General features: G+C 48.5%; 1 protein-coding gene across 3 annotated transcripts; it reads left to right on the forward strand.

Moving 5' to 3' along the window:
- Window positions 1-160: 160 nt before the first annotated feature.
- On the forward strand, window positions 161-18,496 carry ahdc1 (AT hook, DNA binding motif, containing 1). 3 transcript variants are annotated; one of them, XM_030412600.1, is made up of 6 exons: window positions 161-802; window positions 10,811-10,924; window positions 11,263-12,576; window positions 12,679-14,384; window positions 14,861-16,580; window positions 17,209-18,496. In XM_030412600.1, the coding sequence occupies exons 3-5, from the start codon at window positions 11,380-11,382 to the stop codon at window positions 16,572-16,574; spliced, it is 4,617 nt and encodes a 1,538-aa protein (XP_030268460.1). In that variant the 5' UTR covers window positions 161-802; window positions 10,811-10,924; window positions 11,263-11,379; the 3' UTR covers window positions 16,575-16,580; window positions 17,209-18,496. The 3 variants fall into 3 exon arrangements, with proteins under 3 accessions (XP_030268460.1, XP_030268462.1, XP_030268459.1); XM_030412599.1 differs by having other exon boundaries at window positions 162-802; window positions 10,811-11,005; XM_030412602.1 differs by lacking the exon at window positions 10,811-10,924.
- The last annotated feature ends 493 nt before the right edge of the window (window positions 18,497-18,989 follow it).

Below are 18,989 nucleotides of genomic sequence, written 5' to 3' on the forward strand. Positions count from 1 at the left end.
TTTAAGCTCTCTAATGAAATATGATATTAGCTGTATAGGAATCCCTGGCACAGCCAACTATTAGCAGTCCTCCAAAATTCCTCCCACTCTTGTCTGTCTCTCCCTCTCCCTCCTCATTCACACTCGCTCTCTTTCAGCCCTCCCCAAACTACTCTTCCCAGAGTTCCAGAGGTGTAAAGTGAGCGCCAGCTACGGGTACCCGGATGGGTTTGACAGTCAGGCACGTTGGAGAGGCACAGCGGAGACTGGGGCGCACGAGAGACAGAGAGCTGGAATTGCAGAGGCAGAGACGCACGGGCGCACGGTCGATTTTCGCCTCCCGCATACTGGGGAGTCCCGTGCCTGTCACCAAAAATGGAACACAGGGCTTGAGCGCAGCTATGTCAGCACCTTAATTTGGAACAAGACTGTGAAGTAACCTCCCTGCGGCCAGTTTTTATATCATTTTCCATCCTTTCGTGCTTTTGCTCTCCCATCTCTGTGGGTGCAGATATTGATGTGAGCCAGAGGAGCGGTTTTTCCGTTGAGCCGCACGAGACGGCGGCGCGCGACGGCAAGAGGAGACAGCGTTGATATTGATGTGGGAGGACTGTCTCCCTCCGACGAGGGGAGCCCAGATGAAGGGAGAACACTGCGCTCGGACGGCTGCAGCCGCCGAGGCAACAGCACCGTGACCCGGGCGAGCAGAGGAGCGAAGCCCCGCCGCCGACGCGAACCCACAGCCCCGCCAGCCAGCGCTGACACCGCAGCAGCTCCAGCGACACAGCCAGCGCGAGCCCCCAGACTCCCGCTCTCTCCCCTGGTGAGTGCGCGTGCAGCGTCTTGTGTACACAACACCAAAAAATAAAATAAAAAAATAAAAAATGTGCTTACTGTCCGGTCAGCCAGCTGTGCTGCGCACCTCTGGCTACGTTTCGAGTTGTTCACATTAACCTCTTCGGTGCCGCTGACGTAGAGAGCTCTGCATTTGTTCTGCTCGTACTGCTTGCTGGGTCATCTGGGCTTTAGTGAGGGTATGCAGCGCCTGTGGTGAGATCTCAAATTATGATGTTCAGGCACACACGCACACACACGTAATGTGGCTGAATGTGCGCGCAGTGAACCCTGTGTACCCCCACCTGTTTTGAAGTATTTACAGTCTTCTCACCTATTAGCCTCATTATCACTGAATGTATATACAGTGTAGGCAGTGCAACAGTATACACTACCTTCCCAGGTGCTGTTACACTGCTGTCACACACACACACACACACACACACACACACACACACACACACACACACACTAATGTCTTGTTTATTTGCTGTCTCCATAGACTGTGGTTAACTTTTCTAACACAGATTTTACACACCAGAGGTTTGACTGTGAGCCCAGCTCCTCATGATGGACACATTTGCCTCACATATAAACAGGAGAGTCCCTGCGAGCATCTGTCCAGACTCCAGGGTTTCCATCCCAGCAGTCCCCTGAGCTGTCAGGGCAGTTAGGCAGCAGCAGCAGTAGCAGCAGCACATCCTGCAGTGGCTACAGACACGGCGTGCTCATGGTGGTGATTATCAGCTGTTGTCTGTGGCTTAGAGGGGAGGAGGAGGTGGAGAGGGTGGGAGGAGGGGGGCTACAAAGGAAGAAAGAGTGCATGAGAGACTGAGGCAGAGGAGATGGAGAGAGGATGAGAGGGGGAGAGAAGTCAATGTCGACGTCTGGGCAGTGACAGTTCGTTATTTAAGGGCCCCTCGGAGACGTGCACAGGCTGCCCTAGTGCAGGTGCCGTTAGTATGCAGAATGATGCTCTGTCTGTCTGTGTGTCTGTCTGTCTCACACAGTCTCACTCTCTGACTCGCTGCTTGACGAGTGAGTTCTCTTATTGCCGGGTCCACTTGGACACAATGAATAATTTCAACCCTGTGAAAGCCGGAATGAAAAGGAAGCAGCCTTAGCTCGGCACGAAGCCGCTCTCTGTCAGACTTGTCTTGAGTGCATGGCCCTGTGTGTGTATGTGTGTGTGTGTGTGACACAAACAGAGAGAATGTGAACATATAACAGCTTAGGCCTATTGTGCTTCCTACCTGTGTGAGCTGGGCTAGTTGTCATAGCAACGGCCTTGTAGCTCCGTTGATGTTCCTCCTGTCCTCATTGGCAGGGTCAGCGCACCTAACACACCACATCTCATCTCAAAGCTCTGTGTGTGTGTGTGTGTGTGTTCATGCACATGTGTTCTTCCAAGTGTGTGTGTGTGCTTGCAGTGGAAGTACCTTTTGTTTGCGCCGTGCTGCAGTTAGTAGGTGTGTGGGTTGATGGCACAGAGGAGCCAGTGTGTGTGTGTGTGTGTGTGTGTGTGTGTGTGTGTGTGTTACAGTGTCACAAAGATACACCCTGCTGATATGACAGCCAACAGCTGAACCAATCACCTGTTTTCTCTCCCTGCCTATCAGCATGTGAGGTTGCTGTAGTTAGACGTCCTCTGGATGTGGAGGTCGTCATGCAGATGGAGAAGACAGAATGGACACACACATTCATGTTGCTGCACACACACACACACACACGCAGACAAACATTAAACATTGATTAGCACAACATGTTTATCAGCTTCCTCTTGATTCCCTGGTGTTTTGGGAAGTTTTGAGTCATGTTCAGTGTGGTGCAACCTGTTGAATGGTTGTGAAGAATGATGGCTTATGGAGGCATCAGGTCTAAACATAAAGTAGGTCAGATGGGGAGACAAAATCAGTTATTGGAGCTCAAACATCAGAGAGGACACCCTACTAGAGGCTGAGTCGGATTCTCCAAAAGACAATCGCAGGCTACAAAGAGTCTCATCTCATGTGATTGGCTTCTAGCTGTGCGCACGATTTGACAAATGCAACAAAGAGCCTTTTGTGTTTGTGTGTGTGTGTGTGTGTGTGTTGTTACAGATGTTTTGTGAAAGTAAGCTGAAGATCATCCTGGCACTCCCCTTTGAACTCTTCACAACAGATATATTACCGCCATTCAGGAACAGATTATTTACGCCAGCGTTGTGAATGAGTCAGGCCATTATTACTCAGCACTTGAAATGCCTCCCAAAATACATGAGAAATTAAATTTAGGGCACGGATTCATATTTATTAAACAATTCACATCAATGCACAGGGCTTAGAGATAAATCGTCTGAGGGCTTTGAACTCAACATACAGATGCAAATCACATAAGTGTTTCTTCATTCAAGATGTTCTACTGTACTGGTGTAAAAAGAACTCTAACTCTAAATAAGACTGTTTATTTTAAAGGGGTGCCAAGTAGTTTTGAAAGAAATTCAACCTCATTAATATTTACAATATTCATTAATATTTACAATATTAATGAGGTAATAATCCAAACTCACAAATATGTATTTTTCCATAACTGAATAAACAAGCTGTTCTCAGAAGGAAAATGACGTCCCCAGAACACTGTTTGAAGCTAGAAAGCTGGCAGGGTCCGCCACATAGAAACAAAGTCTAACAGTATGAAATTGGGCTGTCTTTTCAGGTTTGTTTGCTCAGTTTATTCAGTCATGAAAGCGAAGAGAGTTTATATATTTAGGCATAAAAATTGCTCGATTAAGATCTTCCTCTTTATATTAACATGTCTTACCCAAAACTACACAATGCACCTTTAATTTCGAGTAATAAAACATTCTCTGAATATTTTAAAAATGTATAAATTTTACCACCACGCATCAAGCTACCAGCCAAAAATAATTACTCATTACTTTGTCCTTGGAGTGATGGGTCCCCGTCTTTTACGACTCCTATTAATCCAATCGTCACCTGAAGTGAAATAGCTCTTGCCACAGGCAGGTAAACGTGGTTCAACTCCCACACACATACACACACACTGGCAAACACACACACACACACACACACACACACACACACACACACACATGCACCCACACACACAGCAACCATTTAGCATTAGTGTAAGCAGTGTTTGTATGCTCCATTCTGTCACCTCCCACATGATACATTCATAAAACGGCTCCTCCGCGCCAAAGGCACTGACTCAATAGAAGACATCTCCCCTTCTCTTTTCTCTCGCCTCCTTCCTTCTTTTAACCCCTCTGCCCCCCCTCACGTATCCGTCCTTCTTATTCTCCCACTTATCTCCCCCTCCTCGCCTCCCTCTTTTCCTTTATGTCCTTCCTCACCTACCTCCTCATTCTCTCCCTCACGCCATCACTCCCCCCCCCCCCCCCCCCCCCCACAGGGCTGGTTGCAGCCGGTTTCAGTCTGACAGTACGAGAGGAAGCTTCGACCTCTCACCTCCGGAGGATAGAGGGAGGGAGGCAGGAGGAGAGGGATGATGGAGGGCAGCGGGTTGGAGGGGAGGGGAGGGCAGGGGGCTGAAACTGCAAGAGGCGAGGGAGAGGTCAAAGAACAGGAGGGATTTGAGAGGTAAGAGAGGGAGAGGGGGATGGGACAGAGCGAGAGAGAGAGAGAGAGGACGGAGGGGTCAGCAAGGAAGAGGAGTGATAAATGAAGGGGAGAGCAGCAAGACGGATGGACGAGGAGGGAGAGATGGAGCGCATGAGAGGATGAGAAGGAGACAGAGTGTGAAGCTGCTGTGTACCTCCCTAACAAGCCGGACAGAATCAGCTCAATTATTAAAGAGGAGCGAGAGATGGGGAAAACACGCAGACATACACACACGCACAAAAGCAGCTCTCGGTGTCTGGCGCACACAACACATACTCGCTGTCTCTCTCACACACACACACTCACACACACACACACACACACCTATCTGCAGATCAACATACTTGAACATGTACGGTATGTCTGATTTTTATGTTTCTTATCCTCGTGCGTCAGCTTGCTTGAGTTATCTTTGTTTTTAGCGATGTGCGAGTGTGCGTATACATGTGTCTGGGTATGTGTGTTAAAAACAGTGAGTCAGAGGATAAGCAGAGACTTGTTAGTGATTCTCCTCAACACACCCCACCGCCCCCACCTCCCCCCACCACTACCCAATTTGGCTTCAGCAACGTCTCAGTGTTCCACCGGCGTGGCTTCAATGTCGTCCCATCAATACGAGCAGATAATCAGAGCACTAAGGGGTCTGTCTATAAATCCACAGTGTGAATATAGTTCTGCCCCTCTTCCCTTCCTTCCTCTTCTTCTTCCTCCTCTTCCTCTCTTGCCCGTTCCACCCTTGTTTCTAGCTCTTTCTTCTTCCCCTCTTCCCTCCATCTCTGAGGAAGCGTATGCCCCCGAGGGACGAAGAGATTCGCTACCTTCCAGGAGAAAAAGAGAATGTGTGTGCCTCTCTCTCTCTCTCTCTCTCTCTCTCTCTCTCACTCAGTCTCTGCGTGTGAATATGTGTCCTCCACATGTGTGTGCGTGCCAGGATGATTGTGTGTGTGTGTGTGCGTGAGAGTGAGAGTGAGAACACATACTTCCTGAGACAAGAAGGGAGAGAGAGAGAGAGAGAGAGAGAGGCAGGGATAAGCAAGTGAAGAGAAAGTGAAATCAGGGGGATGTGGAGGGGGAGGAGAGAGAAAGAGATAAGAGAGAAAGACAGAGAGTAGTCGGGGAGAAGGGGGAAGATGGATGAATGCACTGCGCACTGAGAGTGTGTGTCTGTGTGTGTGTGTGAAAGAGAGAGAGAGAGAGAGAGAGATGGGAGAGAGAAGCAGGTAGACAGAGAGGGACGGAAGGGTTTCTTATCCTCTCAGCAGAAGTCATAATTTCTTGGAGCGTGCACAGATGTGTGTGTGAGTGTGTGTTTGTGTGCGTGCCTGACAGTGTTTGTGTCTGAGAGTGTTACCTCGCTCAGGCTTGAGGCCAAGACTCTGAGAGGTACAGTGGTGTAGCGTTGGTGTGTGTAGTGAGAGCGGCATGTGTGTGGCTGTGCATGTTTCTTGAGCGGCGTGTACGTCGAGGCACTGCCTGACGAGCTGTCAGTACCTACAGTTGGAATGTTCACAAGGCGGCCATTGTTGTTCAAACAGCCAGCAGCCTTCTCCTTGGCAACGGGCGCTGCAGCAGCGTCTCCCACAGCAACTGTGGAACAGGAGTATGGAGGGAGGAGGAGGAGTCAGGAAGTCAGGGCCGCAACACAGAGGCCCCTCTCCAAAACACTGGCCTCAAGGTCTAAGCATGTGTCGGGGTCCAAGTATCTGGTTTGTGTGTGAAGTAGAGATACGTGACCGTGTTTATACGTGTCGGTGTGTTTTAAAAGTGCATCTCCAGCCTGACTACATGAAGTGTGTGCATTTTTTTGTGTGTGTGTGTGTGTGTGTACACCTGCATGAACTCTAAGTGTGAGCGTTTCTGTGTTTGCCCGTCTATAAGTGGTTGGTTTCACCTTCCCGTATTTGCATGTGTGTCCGTGTTTGTGTGTAATCCTGTATGTACGCACATGTGCAACACACTCCTAGCTGTTCCCAGCTGGCGTGGTTGGTCACATGACCTGACTAAGGGGCGGCCATCAGCAGTGCCAGGAAACTGCCTGCAGGAGTGAGAGAGATAGAAGAAGAGGAGCGAGAGTGTCAGGCTGAGTTGAAGATGAGGGAGGGGTGTTGGGGAGTGGGAGCGTGTGTTGTGGGAGAAAAACTGGGGGCGGGATGAGTGGGGAGGGGGGGAGTGCTAGAGAGATGAGAGAGGGAACAGTGAGGAAGAGAAATGAGGAGGGGGGGATGGAGGAGGAAGAGGAAGGGGTAATATAGTCCTCCTCGTCTTAAAATAACTACAGCATGTAAGTTCCTGCAGGAACAACAGGAGAGAGACAGTCAGACAGTGAGACAGTCAGATGGGGGTGGGGGGTCCTGGTTTTGTGTTGTCTAATGTTTGGAGCTACTTCTCCTGTCCCCTGTGTGCATCCTTGGCTGAGCCGCCACTGTATCTGGTCTGTGTGAAGTCTGTTTACGTTAGATGTGTGTCTGTCTGTGTGAGCGTCTGTCTGCCTTTTTGTTTGTCTGCACATATGGTTTATGTGTTGCTCTCTGTTCATTTATGTGCTTTGTGTTTTGTTGCGTGTGTGCCTGTTTGTGTGCGTGAGTGCGTGCGTGTGCTGGCTCTTGGCAGGAGCAACAGCACGCACACTGATGATGGAGATCATTAGGAATTTCCTGCAGCTGGGGAGGTGGTGGGCTTCTTTTTTTGGCGGGAGGGGTGGGATGTGAGTGGGTGAGAAGGAGAAGAGAGGTCAGAATGGAGGAGAGTATGAGTGGGTGGGGGGTGGGGGTCTGTGTGTAAGTGTGTTCGTTGAGCTGTGTCTGTTTGACTGACGTGTGTGCATTGAGCTGCAGCCCACCAAAGCCCAAAGTTCAGCTCAGTTTCTGAGGGTTGTTGTTAAATTGTGTGCAAGCATGATGTGTGTGTGTGACATCCCTCGCTCTCAAAAAAAAAAACACAGGTCATTTGATTGTAAGTTTGGATGTGCTTAAATTTTTAGCTGTTCGGCGTTAGTGCCTGTTGGGCTACAATGCACCGAAGTTGAGGCGAGACCTTACACCTTGAAGCTTTGTACAGTTTGTCTGACTATTGGGTAAATATTGCAAACTTTTTTCCCACAGTGGGAGGAAAAAATAAAGCCTTTAAATCCAACATGTCCATCTATCAGTTTGAGATGATCTCCAGGTTCTGTTGTGCTCATGATAAATTGCTTGTGCTCCGTGATGCTGCTAAAGTTGAATAAAGTTTCTTTTATGTTATGTTATGTATACAAAATCCCATCAATATGCACCAGAAATGCATTAGGATTATAAGTATTTGATTTGATTACTGCGCACAGTGAGTTTACAGTTCATCATAGGCCACTTTAAAGCCTGTTGATGTCATGGAATGTGTAATGTTTCATTGACAAAGTCAGACAGATGTTTATCTGGAATACAACACGACACGACACTTGGAAACAATTAGTCATCAAGTTGTCTAACAGTTTTGTTTATTGTCTTTTGCATTATTTATCATTTTTGTCTCTTGATTGATGATGTTTTGTCGTGTGCTGTACGAGGGTGCTGTAGCTGCAGGTGGAGGTTGCATCAGGGCTGAGGTGGTGTGGAGGAACGAGCGGCTGATGGTAGCTGAGTTTATGCACAGTGTCACTCAGTCTCTGTGGACCCCCCTCCCCACTCCTTGTCCTCTCCTGGCCTCACATACACTTTCTCCCTCCCTCTCTCTCCCTCTGCCCCACTCTGTTTTATCCCCCCTTCTTCTTATCTGTCTAAACCTCTCTGTGGAGCCCCCCCCCTCCTCCCCTCACCACCTCTCTCTCACTACCTCTCTCTCTTTCTCCACCCCCCCCTACACCCCCCCATGCTGTTTCGGTGCTGCTGCCTGTCTCTTAGCAACAACTGCACACCCGTTAGAGCTCAGTGAGTGCTTTTACAAACACACCCAGGAAGACACACTCATACACGCGCACACTCGCAGACACACACACACATATGCGGGCAAGCGCAAACACATCCACACTCTCACGCAGGGTCTAGTTCCTCATTGAGGGTTGCTACTGGCAGGCCTGTGAGTCTGCAAGCCTTTGTGGCAGTGAGATAGATGGGAAGAGAATAGATATGCTGTACAGCTTCCATGTACAGAATGATTGTTCCTCTCAGACTATGCACAACAGGGCAACTGCCCAAACTGGAAAATGACAGGCTCTCGTCTGTAATTTCACACTGGCTTTTGCGCACACACACACACATACAAACACACTCTGTGGCGTGTTGTTGCCTTTCCCGTAAGCACACAGTAGCACCAAAAACTTTTTATGTGCAGATGAAAAATATGCAAGATGAAAAATCTTCAAAGAATATCGTTCATGAGAGAGCTGCTTCTTTGTGAAACAGATTCAACAGATCGTCATGTGAGAGCTGTGCACACCATCGGCTGTTTTCACAGAGACAATACAACGCCACTGTGTGTTCCAAAGCCCCAGAGCCATTCTCGCTAAAATGCACCAAAACGCATTTGCTACGTATGACGGTGAATATATTGGAATGGCGGCTGATGGATGTGCAGGAGTGTTTGCTTAAACAATGAATCATAGTGGGAGTGTTTGATTGGCTGGCATCTAAGCCCTGTCAGAAATGCCCCCTGCCGAGCACAGTGGAGGGATATTTGCATGTGTGTCTTTGTTTTGTGTATGATTGTGCATGACTGTGTGTGTGTGTGTGTGTGTGCACGCGCGTGTGTGTGGCGACATGTATGTCTGTATGTGCAAATTGATGTGTGAGTGTGTGGGAGGATGAAGCTGTGGGGGCATATTTGAATGTGTCTTTGTATGTTGGTGTGTGTGTGTGTGTGTGTGTGTGTGTGTGTGTGAGTGACAGTATGTGCATGTATGTGTAAGCACACGTGCAGCAATGTTTAATTAAAGCATGTGTTCCTTTCCGTCTCTCACACGCCGGTCAGATGGAGCCTTAATTAATGAATTCTGTTAATTAGAGGAGAGAGAAAGTGAGAACGAGAATGGGAGAGAAAAGAGGGAAGGAGAAGGGGAGAGAGAGAGAGAGAGAGAGAGAGAGGAGAGAGAGAGGGGGAGAGGGAGCCAGCAAGACAGTCATGGGAGGAAGTGGGTGAGGGGGTTAAAGAAAGTATGTGTTGTGTGTGTGTTCATCTCCATGTGTCTGTCCCAGTTGTGTCATTCCTCAGAGCAGCACTGAGGTTGGTCTGCTCCATGTGTGCAGCCCAAAACTCTGCTAAAGCAAAACTCTCCCACTCCTCCTCTCGCCTCCTTCAACTTTTTCTCCCTCTGTCTTAAATCTCTCTGCCTCCATCTCTCTCTCCACCTACCCTCCTTTCCCCTCCCAAATCTTTCACCTCCTTGTACTTTTTCTGTCTCTCGCACTCTCTCATACTTTCTCATCCGTTCGTGCACTCATTCTAGTGTCTTTCGACTCCTCCCCTCTCTGTCCTTCTCCCTCCCTCATAATGGGAGCCATGTGTTGGCGAGAGAGGCAAGGAGTTCTTAGAGGATGGACAATGTTGTATGTAGAGAGTGTGGTACAGCGTTGGAGCCAGCTGTACATATATGCTTGTGTCTCACTTGTGAATCTCACTTCGGAGGTTTTGTGTCGGTTGTGTCTGTCTGTACTTCCGTTTCTCCTCTGCTCAGGGTCTCTATAATCCCTCCATCGTTCCTGTCTTTCTGTCACCTTCATCTCTCCATCCTCTTAACACCTCTCTATTCATCACCTCTCTGCTTCCCCCTGGTGGCTGTGATTATTCACACATTCTCATTCTTGTTGCAACCTCCAAGTCTAGTGCTTTGTAATGCATTTGAATAGTTTTGTGGCATGCAGTGTGAATTTGTGTGTGTGCTTTTCCCCCACTATTAATTGTTTATTATAATTCATTGATTTTTACAACATTCACATCTAGTCACCTAAATACGGTAAGATTGAAAAATGTGAAAGTCTGGTCATTGTCATGTTGTGATCTTCAGTGTGGGTTTTTTAACATAATAAAAAAGAAACCCAGGAGACTAGATAAATGTGGCCCTGGCTTACATGTACCTACAATCTGCTGCTGCACATCGACACGAAATACCAACTACAATTAGAGTTAAAAATTTCATATTGCAAGTCATCTCCTAAAATAATTGCGTCTGTTGTGAGACTGTGCAGCCCTCACCAAAATACTGATTCTAGTCTGGTCTGATTCGTGCTGTGACATCATGTACTAATCTCTTATTCTCTTTTTTCTTTCTGCTCCACCCTCCTCAACACTCCTTTCTTATTTTCCCCCACCTTCTTCAACTCCCTGTCCCTTCTTCTGTCTGTCTGTCTGTCCGTCCGTCTGTCTGCCATTTCTGTCTATCTTTCTCACTCTTTCTCTCACTCTAGCAACCATGGGCAAAAGACAGGAGCAGAGGGGAGAGAGAGAACTATGTGAGCTCTCCACTGCAGTATTGATGACCCAATGATCCCCTGCAGAACAGAGCCAGTCAGGCAGACAGAGTGAGGCTCAACTCAGAATCAAAATCAGAATCAGCACCACAACCATTTGGTAAAAGCGACCAATTGAGCAGGAAATGAATGGTAAATGTAATCTAATGTTGTAATGCTTCTGTGTGGGTGGCACAGTTAATAGAGTGGAGTGCATTTCGGATTAGGTTTATGGCACATTGCCAAAAACGTTGATGGTTCTATCACACAATTTTATCTATGCTGCATGTTTGATTTTTATGTACGGTGTTTGGTGCCTTACAATGACCAATATGTTCAGAAACACTTTATGGATCTATTTGTGGATATACTATCCAGCTGATAATATGATTTTCATTTCTGTGTTTTAGGTTCTTGAATGTTCGTGTCAGCCTTTAGAGGAAGACAAAGAAGAAAAACTACATTTCATACAGCAGAAAACATCACCGTCTTTCTCCTCCCTCAGTACCAGCAAGACCTTCCACTGAATGAGTGGCTTGTCAGATCACCTGCATTCAGGCCAAACTGGGGCTCCAGTGGGCTGTGGTGGGACTCAGGCAGAGGGAAAAGCGCGTTTGGGAGGACTGGAGGGGCTGGCAGGACCTGAGCTCTGGACCAGGGAGCTCGGGCTCCAGGAGGGGTCCCAGGATCCCTCTAATGATGGACTGGTATCGGTGACCTCTGACCACTTTCCGCCCTCCTCTCCTTCCACCCTGGCCAACGGCATTCATCTACAGAGAAGGGCTGGGCACAGTACCTGCCGGCGGAGGCAGACGGAGACTCATACTACCGCTGAGACGCATACATTTCCAGAGACACTTAGTAACATGCAAACGCACATAGACCCAGATGTGCATGCACAAGCTGTTTCACACTCACTCCTGGACAATTGTGGACACATGGATATCAACACACATACAGGTTCTGTAGCACCAGAGGGCTCCAGAACTCTCACACCAGAGGCCATACACACAACCTCACCTCAACCCCTGTCTTTGGCGCTTGGAAATCATCCTGCCTCCTCCAATCAGCTGACAGCTCCAGTTCTCACTGCAGAGACAGACATACCCTCAACCTTTTGTCCGGTCCCTATTGGTCCAAACCCAAACACAGGCTCCTCTTCTCTTCCTGTGGAAGCAGAGAAGAAGTATGCACTCCGCAGCTCTGGACGTCCCAGATTTCCCTGTCACCTGCGCAAATCTTCCCGTCTCCGTCGAAGTATGGAGGATGGAGAGAAGAAAGCAGTGAGGGAGAGGGCAGAAGAGGATGAGGGTGAAGTCTTAGAGGAGAAAATTTGGAGAGTTAAAGAGGAGGAGGTGGCTGTTGGTGTGAAAGAAGAACATCCGTCCGTGAAGGTTGTTCTCCCAACACCTCCCTGCCCTACAGACATGGCTGTTGCTCTAACTGTACCCAAACCTGTTCCTAAAGCTATACCTAAACCTGGACCCAGACTTGGGCACAGACCCGGACCTAAATCCAGGTCTAGGCCCCCACCGAAGCCTGTCCATAAAGCAGCTCCCAAAAGTGTCATGAAAAAGCGTCAAGCAGCTCAACGTGCTGCCTCTCAACTCTCTTTTACAAACACATCCACCATCCCTGCACCTCTGCTAACTGTGAAGGATGAACCTGTTGCAGACTTGGTGACATCTCCTTCTAATGGTCGTAGACGCGGGCGGTTTGTAGGCGTATGTTGAATTATAGTTACATATTGACATAACAACAATTTCAAATCATGTATGAAACAGATGTTTATTTGTATATGTTTTGTGTTGGTCTCTGCTGTACAGGTGAGGAAGATTGTGGTAAAGGTGGCTCGAATTCCCGTCAGCCTCAGCCGCAGACAGAAGAGCTACAAGATTTCCAATTTGGAGACAACTACAGTGACAGAGAAAGGCCAGGATGGTGCTTTGGATGGCTCAGAGGTAGTTCGAGAGCCAACCGCACTTCTCCGCATGAAGAACAATGGGAAGAGTGTTATGGTGATGTTCCCTCCTGGAGAACTGCCTGTTATTCTCAAACGCAGGCGGGGACGACCACCTAAACAGGCTGTGCCAGGAATACCGGGAGAGCCTCAGAATGTCACAAATGCGGGTGGTAATGGAGATCAGCCCAAGAAGCCCCAGAGGCGACGCCGGACTAAACTCCCTTCCCCTTATCCATCTTATGTTAATGACACTAACGATGTGAAAACAGAGTATGGGGATGTGCTGTCCAAACTAGCCTTTTTAAACCGCCAGCCCCCTGCCACTGGGCGCTGCTCTCCCCCCCGGTGCTGGACACCTAGTGAGCCAGAAAGCTTTCATACCCCCTTGGAAAACCCTGGAATATCCACCCTGCTCCACCGGCTCACTGGGTCTAGACGCCCCCGGGGTGGCAGAGGAGGTGGCACTGGCAGAGGTGGAGGAGCAGCAGGGGGTATTGGGGGCAATTTGTGCAATAAGAGCACCTTTAGTGACTTCTTTGAATCTATTGGCAAGAAGCGGAAACCAAGTGTCCTCTCTGAGCATGGATTACCTAGGAAAAGGGGAAAGTGTGGAGGTGGGGTTGGTAGGGGAGGGGGTGTGGTAGGAACTGAACCTGGGGGAGAGAAAACAGTCAAGAGGAGACGTGTAAGAAAAAATGGTGCATTTAAAGGGGAGGGGGTGTCCATGGGGCAGGACTGGTCCAATGGGGCAGGTGGCTGGGGTGAAGAGGGGGGTATGGATAAGGAGAAAGGTTTGGGTGGGTATCAGCTCTGTGGGTCTCCCAGGGGGGGATTTTCCTCCTGTGAGGTTGGAAGGGGAGGAGCCTACAGCAGTCCAGGAGGAAGCAGAGGGGTGGGGGCAGCAGGGGACGACTCACAAGGCCTGTTTGCTGGATACTTCCGGTCACTCCTTGACTCAGATGATTCGTCAGACCTGTTGGACATCTCCTCGCAGACAGACCCTCGCAAAACTTCATCTACTCCTGGTTATGAGCCATCCAGTCCAGCTACTGGTCACAGCTGGTCCCCTGCATTTCCCAAGTGGAGCACCAAGGGTGCAAGTTCTGGGGCAGAGGGTTCAGCCCAGACACACTCCTCGGGCAGGCCTCCATTCAGCTATTGCAGCCTTACCCAAACATCGCCCACCACTTCAATCTATCCCAAATCCACTCCCCCATCTCTCTCACACTCTCCCAGCTCCCCTCATCCAGCCTCTTATGGGCACTACTCCTCTGGCTATTCCTCCTCTTCTCCTGCAGGGCCACAGAGATCCTCAGACTGCAGCTTTGCATATGGACCTGGCAAGGCCATGGCGGGTGGTCAAATTAGTTATTCTAGCTACCAGGCAGCAGTCAAGCGAGGCTTTAGTGGATATCCTGCAGCTGGTCATTCCTCCATGGTGCGGGGGGAGTCGACTGGACCCACATCACCAGGAGGAGGGTACATGTCTGTGGCCAAAGGCAGCCCTTTCAACTCCTCTTCCTCTCCAGAAGGTTACAAACAGTATAATTCTAATCAGTGGGGCTACAGGTAAATCACTTGTGACAGCCTGTCATCACAAAGAAATACTCACTATACAATGAATATAAGACATTTCTGCCATTTTTACTCAAAAATCAGACTTGATATGATGAGGTGATCAAGAATTTTCTTCAACAAGTACAAACTAATAAATGTCTGACCACAGCAGGTTCAAACAGATGTGAATTACTTAAAATGGTTCATTCGTGCTCATCATTTTCACATTGATTATGTCCACCATGTGATAATTAACAGTCATTATCTTACTTTTTATGACTAGGGGCTAAAACGTGCACTGTGTTTATCCATCTTAGAAATCCATGGTCAAAATCTGAATTTATAGTTTTCTCTCCAGATCCTATTTCTAATCAGTGAAACTGCAACCACGAGAAGTGTTCATTAAAATATATCAAGTGCACAAATGCTCTGTAGCTGCTTATGTGTTTGATTGTGTTGCTATATTTATGTTTTGTTTTGTTTTTCAGACAAGGTTTTGGTGGCTGGTCAACGGACAGCTTTGGGCATCAGTATCATGGCTACAGTGAATATGGCTCCAACGAGTCCAAAGACATCTTGGATATCTCCAACTACACCCCTCAGAAGGCCAAGCGACAACCTTTTTCTGAGAGTCTATCAGAATCCTCCTCTGACTCTTCGCATCTTGGCTCTGTAGCCACTGGTAGTGGACCTAGCTCCACAGGTGGCTCCTACAAACATAATGAGGCTGCATCTGTCACTGGAGAAGGGGGTCAATCAAGTCTGTCCAGCCTTGAGAAGTTGATGATGGATTGGCATGAGAGTGCTTCGGGGCCCTCATATAACTGGAGCCAAAATGTCCTCTTCCAGGGTGGCGGTACCAGCAAACCCAGCCGCGGTCGCAGGAAACGGACTGAACCACAATCAGAAAAAGAAGGGGGTTCTGCTTTTCACTCTGATTCCCCATCCAGTCCTTCTCCAACACCTACTCCTGGACCTAAGCGAGGAGGGGTTGGAGGACGGGGCAGAGGGTCCAGAGGAGGCAGAGGGGGTTTGTCCCCATGTCAGAGAGAGCGCCCATCAGGGGCCAAAGGCAGGGGAAAGGCTGCCTCTACATCTGGAGTGGGAGTAGCAGTGACTGCTGGAGGTCCAGATGGGTCTGGGCTGTTCCACGATGGGCTGGACTATTACAGTGGTGACAGTAGTAGTCTCTCTCCCCTGGCCACTCCCAATCCTGCACCAACTTCTAACTACCCGCAGGACCCCTGTGAGTATCCTTCCCCTTACTCTGCCCACCCGTCCACACCTTCCTCTGAGGAGCGGTATCCAGCCTTGTTCCCTGGAGAGTCCTCCTCTTCCCTCTCACCCAGTGTCTCTTCTCCCCCTTATCCTCCCAAGCCCACCCCTCCTCCACCTCAGTCTTACCACCCTGTCCCCTCCAGGACCTTCTCCCCCTCTTGCTCTCCCTCACCCCGGTTAACACCCCACTGTGGCACTGCACTGAGTCCCTCACACCGTCCCCCTCCTAAAGACCCACAATTCTCGCAGTATGACTCTCCCAGCTATTGCAGCTCCCCCTACTGGTACGGACAGACATCACACAGCAGCAGCCCCAGCCCGCACTCGCACAGCGCACACACAAACACAGCCGTGCACACACACAGCAACCCGCGCACAAGTCCTCATGGAAATACACAAAGTAATCCGCTTTCTAGCCAAAATGTGAACACAAATATGAACCCAACGCCCCACGACACACACCATCACAATACACAGTCCCATGCAAACCTGAGCTCACACACCAACACTCATCCCAACTCACACCTCCAGAGCAACCCCCTCTCCCACTCAAACCCTCACACCAACAATCAGCCGCACCACAACACACACTCCAACCCCAGTCCCGGCCTCCACCCCCACTCAACACCCGTGCTTTATGAGGAGTGCAGCCCTCCTACTACCGTACCCCAGCACAAGCGAGATCTAACCCCCCATGCTTTGAGCACGGGCCATCGCCAAGGTCCCCTGCCTCACTCCCCATACCCCAAACCTCCCCTGGATTCCTCGCCCCATCAAGAGGACACTAGCGGCTTCTCCTTGTCCCATCAATCCTACCAGGGCATGGGACACCGCTACCCCTCCCAGGCGGCACAGGGAGGTGGGGTGCTGTGCCAGCTCCTGGACCCAGCCAATGATGACAGCTTCAGCGTCACCAGCCTGTAACAGCAGGTGAGCTTATTTAAACGTCTTACAAACAATAAGGCCAACTGTGGACGCCCACTGGAAATGTAATAGACAGGTCATTACTTGATATGTAATTGGGTGATAAGCACAACTACTAGAAATGAAAAATGATCAAAGCATTTACAGTGGAATTTTAGCATCAGTTTCACAAAAGAACCATATATGATGGGTAAGAAAACATGTGGTTAAATGAGAATTTACAAATTGCTTCCCTAGGTACTGTCTAGGTTCATATTTGCAAATTGTTGTTCATTTCATGGAAATTAGTAGTGGATTGGAATGCTTTTTGGAGGCTTGTGTCTCAAAACATGTTAAAGCGGTCAAAGTCCATGTAGACTCTTTAGCTGAAGTACAAATGTACATCACTAAAAATTGGTGTACAACAGCAAAAATATCACAGTGCACACATACCGCCTTGCCTTTAGTACCAAGTTAAACGATAGAAATACTGCGCTACTTACAGTAAAGAATGTTGACAAAGAACTGTTAAAAAGCGTCAAGGTTTAGTTCATCCAATTCAACAGAGTTGCATTTTACTATGCCACTATCAAAAATACCATAGTCTCTTATTACTCTCTTCATCTCTTTCTCTCTCCCTCTGTTTTTCTTTCAGGTGCATTCAATCCAAGCTTTTTCAGATTTGCAAACATTTTTTTCTTTATTTTTTCGTAAGGAGACTTTTTTTGTGAGAGACTGTGAAATGAAGGGTGAGAATTTAGCTGCCAGCTTTGGACAGTAGAGCTTTAATTCTCCAGCACTGACAATCAAGATCAACCGCAACTTAAACGCCCAAGCATGCACACACGCACACACACACACACACACACACACAGGCATGTGCAGATGAATCCACTACATAAACATGAACACATAAAATCATACATGTGTACATGCACTCACACTCTATGCTGGAACGAGGGAATGGCTGAGAGGAGCTGACAGATGAATACCAGATGCTAACGGACAGACACAAACCTATTTCTCACCACTTTGAGTCCTGCTGTGACTTCTTATTCTGCTGCCCAGAATTCTGTATCTCATCAAATCTTTCTGGTCTTGTTCTGTACATCTGCAATATGAACATGCTAGGATCAAACTGCTCTCTCTCTTCTCTCTTTCTGTGTTGTTCCTCTGTTCTCTCTCAACCTCCCCTCCTCTCCTGCTCTGCTAAACCAGCAACTGTGGTCTGCATTTGACCTACACTAACAGTGCATTTCTGTCTTGTGCCCTAACCTGAACCGCATCTGAGCCCAAATCTTTTTAAAAACCATGAGCCTAGCAAATGTCTCGCTCTGTGCACTCCTTGTGTTGTGTACCATAAGACAAAAGTGGACTAAACCAGTTTCTGCTCTTGAAATACCAGCATCTGTACATACGACTCCAGCTCCAAGCCAAGGGCCCCCTCTTCACTCTGAAGGTCCGTCATCAACATGCCCTCCTCAGCGTTCTGCCATGGTTTCCCTGCTCTGGGGAGGGGGGAGAAGACTGCAGCATGGAGACCCGACATCCTGTGTTTTTGCTGTTTTAACTACAAGGGAAAGAGACATTGAAATCACACAACGGCCCCAAAGAGACTCTTGTTTTTTGTGTGCGAATGTGAGAAAGAGAAGGGTGTTTTTGCGTGACTGCAGTAATGCATGTATTTGTGTGTATGTGTGCATTTATGTGTGTTTGAGTGTGTGTGCGTGCCTGTGGGGTCAAACGGAGTGAAGGCCCCCTGACAGCAAAGTCTTGGCGGGGTCTCATTCTTTCTTTCACTCTCTCCCTTCTTTTTTCTGTGGTCTTGTGTTGTTTAGTGGTTTTTGTGATGAAAAAAAAATTGTATATCTGTCTGTTACATATCATGTATGTATCTGAGGTGCAAAATATTTAAATACACATTCTGTTCTTGCCATTGGTAATCTTGTCTATAGCATACTGCTTCTTTAAGGGATTAAGGGGAGGTGTGAACGTGTTTATGTGTGCGTGTGTGTGTGTGTGTTTTAGAGCCTCCGTGAGTATTGGGCTTTGCCCAGGCTGTCTGGGATTGTGTGCGAGAGAGTTCAGTCAAGGACACAATTCGACAGGGAGAGAAAGGGAGGGGAGGAGAGGAATGGATGTTGGGGAGGGGAGGATGTGTTGGAGGGGAAAGAAAGAAACCAGACTGAGGAAATCAGAAAAGGGTGTCGGAGAGGTTTAAAACCACTGAAACAAAATGCACAAAAATGCACGGTTTGAAAATTCCTCTTCCAAATAAAGAAATGCATTAAAGCACAGCGTGGAGGCTGGTGGTACCAGAGAGCTGACAGGAAGGGACCCCGTGCTTATTTCATCTCCTCACAGGGAAACTTGCTATAATAGAGCAAATATTGTACATCTGCAGCTTGTGTGTATGCATGTGCGTGCCAGACAGAG

The sequence above is a fragment of the Sparus aurata genome, chromosome 3, assembly GCF_900880675.1.
Source record: "Sparus aurata chromosome 3, fSpaAur1.1, whole genome shotgun sequence".
Classification (NCBI taxonomy): Eukaryota; Metazoa; Chordata; class Actinopteri; order Spariformes; family Sparidae; genus Sparus; species Sparus aurata.

Excerpts from the sequence above, each read along its gene's own strand:
- ahdc1 (XM_030412600.1), top strand. The coding sequence starts at position 11,380 with ATGAGTGGCTTGTCAGATCACCTGCATTCAGGCCAAACTGGGGCTCCA. Across the intron at positions 12,577-12,678 it reads GACGCGGGCGGTTTGTAGGC|GTGAGGAAGATTGTGGTAAA; the intron begins GTATGTTGAATT and ends TCTGCTGTACAG. Across the intron at positions 14,385-14,860 it reads TCTAATCAGTGGGGCTACAG|ACAAGGTTTTGGTGGCTGGT; the intron begins GTAAATCACTTG and ends TTTGTTTTTCAG.